The following is an 11,662-nucleotide window of genomic DNA, read 5'->3' as shown; positions in this document are numbered from 1 at the left end:
AAGCACAATACAAATTGAATTGAATTTTCAGGTTCAGTATCAGAAGAACTTGAGAATTAGTTTGTTATTTATTGAAACAAGTAAAATTAAAATAAAACATTTTAGAACAACAAAGACCATTGAATGCAAGTTTTAAACCACAATTAAAGCAGCCCTGATGGTCCCATGTATTTTTGGTGATGCAGCACAAGAAGATAAACACAGATTGGAAGGGCCTCAGTTGGAAACTATAACCATGATTGATATTGTTGAATCAGAATTCCAGATCTGTCTGCTCTATTCGAAAAATAATGTTAGTTATAAGAAAACAGTGATATTACGATGTTGATCACTTGGCATGTCATGCAAGCTGCCATCCACTATGGGTTGTAAACATTTCAGTATTATTCCCTGAATAGCAGCCTACCACCTATTGCTCAAACAAGCAAATCTTAGTGTGAAACCAAGACAAATGTTTACAGAATTAAATATTCCCCCACAAAAGCAATGTGTTGTACAAATGGAGCTGATCCAAATAAGCACTCATTTAAACCAATACAGTGCAGCTGCATTCCTCCTCAGTTAGAGCATGTAATGATGAGACTGAGTATCCCTGTGTTAGTGGATGGTCTGATGCCATGAAGCTTGTGCCTGTTGATTTTGCAATAGTCTGTGGAGTTCCTTAAACTGCTCAACAGTTTGGTCTTTCAGATCAGGATTGGAGATCTGAAGGCGGATGCTGTCTGTGGACCATGAGAGCTCCCCAGAAAACATCTCGGTCAGAATCCTTGCCACTACAGGCACGACCTGAAGCAAAGGAAAGTGTTATTGAATAGGAGGATGCAGAGAATTGCTTTAAATACAGGAAAATACAGGAAGACCCGTTTAACAGTCATCTATTACATTATAACACATTATAACATTATGAAACATTATAACAACCCATATCAAATATCTCAGCAACTTTAACTTAACAAGACTTTTTCACTTTAAACATTTATTAAATATACGTTCATAACGCAACAAAGTGGTTGCACTTTTAATACTAAAGCTCATTTTACATCACAGAAATCCCCCAAATGGTAAAAAACTACAGGAACCTTACACTACTTACTTTGAGTATATGTCTCACAAAAGAAATCTACTGAACCTCCTCAGATTTAGAACCAATCTGCTTCTTTAATTTAGAATTTTAATCTGGAGGAACATCTAGGACATACAGTATCTAGGACAGTGGAGCTTAAGTCTGGTTTTTGGTCACCTTCTGCATTTATCTTAACGTATGTGCCTGATGATCCTTGTTAATCAATGCATTTAGAGTGTCAGGACCTGGTGTGGTGAATGTAAACTCTACACAGTGAGCACCTCTGCATAAAGGGTTATGCACTTCACCGTTGTTTACTAGTACCTAATGCATCATATAATACAATTAACAATTATGCACATAACCAAACAGTCAAACAGGAAATTCACACTCTGCTCAGTTTTGTATTGTATTCAAAATATATTAAGTGGTTTATACTTGTTTTTAACTATGTATATAAAAATGACTGAATAACCATAGTTCATTTGGGGAAGAGCAAAATGAAAGATTTCAAAGTAAAGATAGATGAATTTCCCATGACCATACACAACTATAGGAAGAGCAAAACCAATTCAATAGATTTTTTTTGTTTAGTTTTTTTGACTGAGAACATTTTGATTTGAGATGATATACATGAGAAAAAAGTTTGTAGTTTTATATAATTACGCTTTTATTTCTTGGTATTTCCTTTCAGATATGCTGAACAACATAAAACGACAGCTTTTTGTATCGGATCGCCCAATTTTAGTTAGCAAAAGTGAGACTTATAGTGAATAAAAAAATACTAGTGTGTGGTTGCATCTCCAATTCTGCAACAAGCGCTGTTTTTGTACTGCATTGTGTATGTTTACAAATACTCTCGGTTATAGTCTTAATAGTCCCCTTCGCACAGTGCTGTATATTCAGAGTATACAGTAGGTTTACTGCTTGGCGCTATCTTGTGTTATGTGTATTGTCTTGAATATCTAGAAATAAGTTTAATAATGATATAGAAATAGGAGATCTACAGTGTTTTCAAGTCTGGTAAAGTGTGAACTCCTGGAATTCAAAGTGAATTTACCCACCTGAACAATTATAAGCTTTTTCTCTTTGGGTTTTCTGTCAGGCCAGTCCTCCCCAAAGCAGAAGTAAATTTCAAAGGGTGGGGGATTCGGCACCTCACCCTTCTGGTACATGATAAGTCCTGTTAGAGGAGGAAAGATGCATCATCTTATTTATGAGCTAATCAGCTCGTCTTTTTGATATATACGTAGATGGAAATGTTGGTGTTCATGGCTTTAAAGAGTTTTTGTAACCCAGTTTATTGGTCACCCTGCCAAACATTGCTCTGTAAATACAAAATATATATTTATATAAATTTAAATTATTTATTTTATTGTCCTTTTATGGTTGTTTACACCTGCCAGAGAGAACACTGTTACTGGTACGGTTCTGATAAAAATATGAAAATGAATACATGAATATCAGGCATTTCAAATGAAATCTTAGATATTTCCAATGTGTACACCAAGTGCTAAAATTAAAATAAAATAATGCTATTTGCAATTTAATTTTAGTTTGTGTGCACACATGCAGCATTAAAATCAAAAGCAAAAATAAAATCAAAGAATACATCATATCAGAATCTTAAATCTGGTGTAGTCAGGTTTTAAGAATCTTCAACTTCGCAGGTTTTCAGTCAGCAATCAGAGAATAAACTGTTAATGTAATATAATATTCCATAAATATTTATTCTGTATTTACAGTGATAAGTGGGAAAAATAAGCCTTAAAAAATACCAATATAATCCTAACGTATTTCAATTGTGTACAGTCAAAACTATTTTTGCACTGTTAAAAGTTGTGTTTTGTTAAATACATATTTAATTGAGTTTGAGAGATTTTATGCATAATAAAATCTGCCCATTCCTGCCTATAGCACAAACAGGAATCCTGGAAAGTAATTGCAACAACTTTAACACTAATAAAGAGTTGGAATTTTATTTTATTCAACATTCAGTTTTGATTAAATTGTTATAACAAATTGTGTCCCCCAATTCCATATCTGTGGTGTTAAAACAATTCCTCTTTTTATAAAAGGGGATTTCTATTTGAATGACTTCCTTTGTGTAGAGGTCACCACAGGTAACAGGTGACCAAAGGTGACCACAGGTGATCAAATACATTCTGCTAAATTTCATACACTTTAATAGTGTCTGGTGTACAATGATAACTAGCAAATCTGTAGCTATGTAGATATGTTTATTTACATTTTGATAAATAGCATTGTATTAATATTTCCAGATGTTTGTTGATATCTGTTGTTTAATATAAATTATTTTTATATTTATTATTTATTACATTGCCCACTTTTTTTGCACTGCTTCCTGCTGGCACATATTTCTATATTAGAGCTATAAATTTGGCATTTTATTTTGACTAAGTTTTGTATAAATTGTACTTCTTTTTCATTTATACACAATATACCTGGAATCTTGTGTCATGGCAAATCCTTGTGTGTGTGAGCACACTTGGCAGTTCTGATCTTAAAATCAGCATTTTGTCAGAATTGATTTAAAAAAAAATAAACTTTGATTTTTGGATCATTTCTCTGTAATGTTCCTGTTTTTCCTGCTAACAACACAGACTCCATAGTAATTGCACAGACAACATACAAACAGAAAAAGCATATATTTTGCCTTAGCACAAATATAATTAAATTTAATTCATAAATCACAACACCTATAATTTAGCACTCGTCAGGTAGGCCAAGGTCCAGAGTGCCTTCAGAATGTGTCTGTATATGTATTTTAAACAATACAGAATTCAAAATACTTATATCATCACAGGCATAAGTGGTTGTTCCGAAACCAATTAACACTAAATAAATTATCCTCAAGCTACAAATTTACAGGATATAATGCAATAAACAAATTTTAAATACATGGAAATAAAACTTATTATTTTGTGAAATATATTTTTTTTAAGTTTGCCACTTCTGTTAAAGACTGGTATATATAATGCATCCAGTACTATATACATGAATACAATCTTGTAATTAGACTTTTTTTGGATTCACATTTAAACAAAAGCTTAAATGATATCATCCTGAAAGTCTATAAAATTAGACATAAGTAAACTACATGAGTCTGGACTTATATTAAACCTCCAAAAATCTTAAAGGCTTATAGTGCTTTAATTCTGCTGTTATACAGATGTCCGGCAGATGGTGCTGTGACGCTAGACCGCCTCTGACTACTGGCTACTGTTCTATTTTTAGATATTAACACTAATTGAAATAGCAGACTAAGCAGTCTGTTATTTTAAATTTTATTAGCAGACTTTGAATTTTTTAAATTTGATAGAACTCTGAATGCCATATCTTTTATTAACAATAAACTTCTAAATACTTTTTTATTAGTATTGAATCAAACACGTATGTTTAATATAAGTGTTTCTTTTTTTTCTTTTAAAAAAAAATAGTCAACTTTTCACAACTAAGCACAAGAAATATTTTGGCCTAATTGGGCTGAATTGAGAAAGTACCACATGATGCCCAAATTGACTGACACTCACATGGAGTCCATTTTCTAAATTAAATAAATCCAGTTAACACTATTAACTAATCATCTGTCCTCTATTCTGCAGATTTCACCATAAAAAAAAAAATCACAACTCACAGATTTATTGCTCTTGCAAGAACACTGTTCTTATTATTATCATCCTAAAAATAAGTGGTGCAATCATTGCTTAACTCCCTTTTGTTTAACTGCATCTTAAATGCATCAGTCAAAATATATGTAAATAATTAAATCTGCGTTTGATTTTATTTGTCCACGTTACTTTAGTCGTTCGCCATTTATTTTCCTTTTGGCAATTTGCATTTCATCAAAAAATAATGTTGCCCTCAAGTGTCTGCCTCCTCTTTCTCTTTGTCTCAGGAAGTTGTTTTTTTGGTGTTTTTTTCCTTATTTCAAAATCCATTGGATCAATATATTGTCACAATAATCTGCTTCCAAAAAAACCTCTGCTTACCCTGCAAGAAGTTATTGAGACTGAACACGTTGATCTTGCGCTCCCTTTCCATTGGATTAGGCTGACCGCCCTCAGGCACTCCCGGCCCGGACCAGAACACTTTGCACTGGCACAAACGCACAGCGTAGATGTCCTGGCCTTGGATCTCTAGGATGAGGCCCCGGTCCATCACATCTAGGAGATGCTCAGTGTAGAAGCGCTGCTTCTCATTTTGGATTATAGCAGCTTCAGGAAACAGGACCTGGTGCAGTGTGATGGGTCCGAATAGCTCCACTTGCTCTGGTGTTGGTGCCAAATTGCCAGAATAAAGACGACAGCCCTGAGGATTACTCACAGTCATAGAGCCCACGGTGTGGCCACGATACTGGAATTTAATGTCGAGGTCCGTTACTAAGAAAGAGACCAAAGACAATAAAAATGGAGTGAAAAGCATTAAGTGCTATACAACAAGTTTCATCAAATATACAGAAAAGTCCTCATTCCAGGTGTGTTATGCTTAAAGTGGAAATGAAAAACATGAATCATTAGAAAATATTTTATTTCTAAGAACTTCTTGAAATTAAGACACCAAATGTGAAACTTCTTATATATCACAATTTAAATAGATTATTATTTAATTGTCAATCTGATAAAAAGTTTTGTAACAAGTCAATACTTTCAAGTACAACAAAAACTACAGAGAAGCGCCGTACTGATTGCTCTGCTATTGAGCTCAAAAGGCGATCAGGTTTCCTGCATTATCACACACAAAGGGCTGCAGATCTAACATCTAACATGTGTCCTCAGGATAATTAGGGGTTTTTTTTATAAATTAAAAACAGATTGCATCAGAACTTTTAAATTTAATACCGTTCCAAAAAAAAATGAGGAGTACAGGCCTTTAACAAGAGCTATTTGACCTGCTCTTCTTGTTGGGGAAAAGCTTTGCCTAAAACATATTTATCATGCCGAAATGTAATAAGCTTATAAACAGACTAAAAGAAAATCACTGCATGTGTGCCTTTCTGACGAGTGTCATGAGTTTAAATAATACAATTGATTGGTTTTTATGCGCATGCATTTAGTCTAAAGGAGTTATAGTTGGTAGTTTATTATCTGCTTTGGAATCTGTATCAAGCTCTAGGATACTGACCAGAAGGTTAAAGGTTCATCTGTTAGAGGCCTATAATCATTTGCTCAGTAACTAATTTTGCATTATTGACCATAACCTTCAACAAGAAGCTGGAATTAGCAAAGAATTTCACTGTACTGTAAAGTGAAGTAACAACCAAAAGATTTGATTTCTTTTTAACCTAAATGTTAACCAGATACTTAACATTAATTTGACAAGCTTTTTGAAAATCTTTTGATCTTTTATGTAACGATGCACCTGGCCGTAAACTCTCACTGGTCTGAGGTTATGTAGCCAGGTCCTTTCTATCAGCATTATCTCTGTCATCAATTTGTGCTACAGTACAGAAGCTTTTCTGTGGGAACGGACCAGATGGGTTGGCCTTCGCACCCCACACGCATCACTGAACATCGGAAACCCTTGAAACTGTCACTGGTTCACTGGTTGTCCGTTACTGGACCACTTTTGTTAGGCATTCCCAGTCATCTCAATTAGGCTCTTGTCAAAGTCATTCAGATCCTTAAGCTTACTCCTTTGTCATGATTCCAAAACATCAACTTGCTGAAAATAACTTGCTTATAATATAGAACACCCCCTGACAGATTCCACTGTAATGAGATCATCAATATTTAGTCTTTGAATGTAAGGTTTTCTACACGATCAAGAAAAATCTTTAGAGCCACTTATGGTTTTCAGTATGTAAACAGGTAAAACAATAAGAAACACTGAAGATCTTTAAATTTATGAAGAAAACATTTGTTAATTAGATGTATATGGACAATTAAATACATTCATATTTAGACAGATAAAAACACAGCCTCAAAATCAAGTTTGAAATTACAGCCTTTTAGTCTGTTAAAGTAAAAATATGAAAATAATAAATAAAGAAGCCATGCTTACAGGGTAGCATATGAGGATTGGTCAGCAGGTCAGAGACGCATGACTGCACTTGGCTCTCTACTTCAGGCCTCACCTCTGGCATAGGACTGTCCACCAATGTGTCCGTCATGTCAACAGCATGGGGAACAGCAGATGGTGCTATGGCCCTGTTAACCAGACCATGTCCATTTGGAACAGGTTCCCTGAGTAGGTGCTCCTTCTGCTTCATATTTGGAACTATATGGCCATGATCAGGAAAAACAGGTGGCATGATAGGAACTAGGAATCTATCGACTGGATTGGCTGGGAATGCAGGGTAACTTGGAAGCTCACTGGCAAGAGGGTCTGTCATAGAACATATAATTAATCAATAAGTAATCATTCACAATTAACAAGTAAACAAAGTAAAGACAAATAAATAATTTATGCGTGTCTTTATATACAGCATTTGTTTTACAAAGTCTATCCATTTTAACATGCTTAAATGTGATTGGACAAACAACTATACAGATGAGAATAATTTTTTAGTATACGAGTGTAAATCCTCTGCAGTTAATGACACTCTAAAATCTGAACACAAACATCACCAAAATCCGAGTTTCCTCTTGAGATGTTTTACCAGATCTATAATGTAACTTCCTTTAATAGCTGCATGTTTGTGAGTCTTTCTGCCTTCCGTTTGTCTTCAGCAAGTGAAAAACAGTTCATTTGGTTTGAGGTCAGGTGACTAAACACGCATTTTCTTTGCTTTAAAAAATTCTTGGGTCATTTTTCAGTGCCACAGGATCTATTGACAGCTGTTTATGCCCAAGCCAAAAAAGTGCCTCCATGCTTGACAGATTATTGTGGTATACTTTGGATCAAAGTCCCCCCTTTTCTCCCCCCTCATACACTTTCCATCATTCTGGTACAAGTTAATCTTGATTTCATCTGTCCAAGGAATTTAATTCCAGAACTGGGTATAAAACCGTTGCATATTTAAAACCAGGAATGTTTTTTTGTGTAGAGTCAATAACATGCCTACATCCTTGTCAGTGTTCTGGTCTTGGCCAGATATTGTAAAAATAATTGGTTGTCTTGTCTTTCATGCCTTTTGTTGTTGTTAAGCTCTTCATTGCTTTTGGACATTCATTTATTTTCCGCAATGTCTTTGGTAGGTCTGTACTGTTTTCTCAGTCTAATGATGGCCTCATGATGCAAATTCAACACTTTAAATCAAATACAATGAAATTAAGTTTCAGTGGAAGTGGCAGTTTACAATGTAGCACTATGCGTGAAAAATGCCCTATTAATTAGAGACTAATTGATGACACTAAAATGTAAATTCACTCTATGTCCATTATTAAAAGTGCTATACAGATAAGATTTACTTAAATTTTTGTTAGACCCCTTCAATTACATAAAATGGGGCAAATAGCAGACAAGGGATGTAGCAACAATAGTCAAATAGGCTGCGTTATGCTGTTGTTACTGATATCTAACAGCACTATTTCTGTTTCTCAGATCAAAGCCTTTGTACCGCATTCATCCTCAAGGTATGTTTTGCATTCTTAGATGCTTTTCTGCTCACACAGATGTACAGAGTGGTTATCTGAGTAGCTGTAACCTTTCTGTCAGCTCAAACCACTTTGTCCAATCTTTGTTGAACTCTCACTCATCAACCAGGCATTCCAATCCCAGAACAGGAAATCATGTATAATCACAGTAGTCTGGCTCCTTTCCTTCAGGGTATTTGCAAACCTTCCCCCCAGGTGTGGCCAAAGCCCAGGAAATTATGGCCAAGTTCTGACTGTTTAATGCTTAAAAGGTATAAAAGAGCTTCATCCTATGGCCTATATGACTCTTGAAGAGCATTAAGTGTTCATGACTGTACATTTAGAATGAGCCTGAACAGATTTCATGTATTGCTTTTATGTAAGGGTGACTAGAAAAAGATCCTTCAATCCAATAAAAAATAAATTAAAAAATGGAGCAAAAACTTAATTTTTACATTGAAATTCCTCGTTAAAGAACAAAACCCTTCCCAGGATCTAGAGAAGTCAAGAAGTAAGTCTACAAACAAGAGACTGTAAAATTAAATCTAACAGACATAAGAACAGAAAGACAGATGAGACTGCACAGTTCTAGAGCAGGATTTAAAACATCTTAAAGAGGAAACTTCAGATCTGCGTCCAAGTATTAGTTTGTCAGATTACTTTGGATCCTGTTAAAAAAGAAATCTGTAATTCCTAAACAGTGTAATGCAATATATTTGTTAAACTCTGTAAATTAAAGTTTAAATTCAAGCTGAATTAAAGTCTGCATCCCATTGATTTCTTTATTGCATTTGTGATGGTGTACAAAAGCAAATGACTAAAACTGTGTTACTTATGGAAGTTTGCAAAACTGCCCTGGAAAAATATTCTTGGGAATCATGAGACCAGAGGTGACCAGAGGTGACCAGATCCACTGATGAAAATCAAACAGTGTATCACCACAAACACCCCAAACCAATAGTGAAGCATGGTGGTGGAGAGGTGAGGATTTAAGCTCATCAGGATGTGTGATACATCCATTACTTTATTTTATAGCACAATATTCTTGAGATAAATGCGAGAGCATCTGTTCTTCAGCTTAAACCAGGCTGAAACTGTGTCATGAAACTAGAAAGCAACCCCAAGCACAATGGCAAATAGACATCTGAGTGGGTCAAGAGAAAGAAAATTCTAGACTTCAAACCCACTAAGATGCTGTGGGGGGACCAAAAGAGAGCTGTGCATGAACTCTGTTGCAAACAACAATGGGCAAAATGAATCTACAAAAAGCCTGATAAACTCCTAGAGAAAATGTCAGAAAAATGTCACTGACCATAGGAAGGTCACTGAATTATGGGGTGCATTACTTTTTTCTCACCTGGTTTCTGATTGTTGTTTTACCTTCAGGGAAATAATGACTACATATGTATGTATATGTAATCTGTTGCATTTTTGCTTTGTGGTTACCACCTGCAGTTTTTTGCTTTTTTTTTTTAAGATTGGATTTTTTTTCTTTCAGCTGCGATAAATAGAAATATAAGAATGAAGAAGGGTGTACTTTATTTTTCCCATTATTATACAATTTAATTAACCTTTATATTTAACATGTAAATCCAAGTTTGTTATTTAAAGGTTACATGTTTATCATTGTGTGTATTGCAAACTGAAACCCAAAACTGTTGTTTATATTTAATTTTAAAGCTGTAATTGTGCACACAAAGAGAAAAAGGAACTTACTGATGGAAAGATGTGCAACATTAGGAAGCTGAAACAAATAAAAACAGGCACTTTGACCAAGTTTGTACAGAACAAGAACAATTTCAAACCTACATTCACAGTCTCTATCCGGAATACTCACCTCTTCCTCTTCATCCTCACCCTCATCTAAAAAAGTTATTAAATATTTAAGCAAGAAAAAGAAAAACAAGGTTAGAATAAACATAAAATGATAGATAAAACAACACAACTAAGACAGTGAGGGTAAAGCAAAACAATAAACGATTCAATTTCACAGGTCTATCAGTCTTTCCATGAAGTGCACTGGTGAACATTTCACAGCTTTTTCCTACCTCCATTTACTGGCAGATCGCACACCTCATAAATCTTGTATGGTTGCATTGGTGTCTCTTTGGTACCATCATACTTTAGCATAAACTCGCGGCTTTTGTTGAGTGCACAGCGCAGGTTGGCCTTCCACTTGGCCGGATCAGGTTCATCTACACCCTCCTGGTACTTCCCTGTCTCCTGTGCCCAAGCCTTAAAAATAAAAAGAGGATTTATAAGAATTGGTAGCAAAATAATAAACCTGCAAAACCCATATTTGTTTCTAAATGTTATTTCATTCAGGCCGCATTCAGGGTGTGAATAAACAACCGTTTAACTACAAACCTTGGAAAATGATAAATTGTTTTTAGAGAACAGCATTTCCATCATTGAGATCTGAGAACAGGCTGTAAAGTAAGTTTATAAAGTACACTGTGCAACTTTTATAAAAAAACAAACTATAAGTGTAATATGCAAAGGTCTTAAAATAATGATAGGAATAATAGGGTCGTCTTGACCAATTGCATCATGCAGCACAAGGCATTACAGGAACTGAAACTTGAAGCACTTTCACTTCTGCAAAGCTGTTCCTGAGAATGTGGAAAAACAAAGTAGAATGTAGTGTATAGATACAGACTGAGCAAGTGAACACAAAAATATTAGATTAAGAAGAGGCACCATAAATGGATTTGAATACACATTCTGTAGGAAAAGTGAAAACAAGCTTTTTACTTGGCAGTTTTAAAGAAGAGACACTCAGTGGAGGGATGCCAGATTTCTGCAGAATTCCCACCTATGTACATCTAAAAAAACCATGCAAAATGATGTGAAACTACCCCAAAACATTTTCTTAGTCTTTTCATGTGAAACCAACAACAGTACTGCACTTTTCTGATCTGCATCATCTATCTGCATAACATAGATCCAACCAAAAAAATCTAAAGTAAACCTTCTGACATTTGCTATTGTTATCAACAGTACATTATGTTCTTAGATTTGGGGAAAAGCCTAAAGAATGTTCTTTTTAAAGAGTCAACTT

General features: G+C 34.8%; 1 protein-coding gene across 1 annotated transcript in view; it reads right to left on the bottom strand.

Moving 5' to 3' along the window:
* Positions 1-49: 49 nt before the first annotated feature.
* Positions 50-11,662, bottom strand: part of irf5 (interferon regulatory factor 5) — a 28,214-nt gene continuing 16,601 nt past the window's right edge. Inside the window, exons 4-10 of the mRNA XM_046872908.1 lie at positions 10,650-10,836; positions 10,439-10,464; positions 10,318-10,345; positions 7,088-7,411; positions 5,077-5,466; positions 2,128-2,246; positions 50-786 (exon numbers count right to left, since the gene is read on the bottom strand). Of these exons, the coding sequence (XP_046728864.1) occupies positions 598-786; positions 2,128-2,246; positions 5,077-5,466; positions 7,088-7,411; positions 10,318-10,345; positions 10,439-10,464; positions 10,650-10,836 (1,263 nt within the window). The 3' untranslated portion in view covers positions 50-597. The remainder of the gene's footprint in view (positions 787-2,127; positions 2,247-5,076; positions 5,467-7,087; positions 7,412-10,317; positions 10,346-10,438; positions 10,465-10,649; positions 10,837-11,662) is intronic.

Source organism: Silurus meridionalis, chromosome 18 (assembly GCF_014805685.1).
Source record: "Silurus meridionalis isolate SWU-2019-XX chromosome 18, ASM1480568v1, whole genome shotgun sequence".
NCBI classification, from domain to species: domain Eukaryota; kingdom Metazoa; phylum Chordata; class Actinopteri; order Siluriformes; family Siluridae; genus Silurus; species Silurus meridionalis.
The sequence above is the reverse complement of the archived record's forward strand: the minus strand, read 5'-3'. Positions and strand labels throughout refer to the sequence as shown.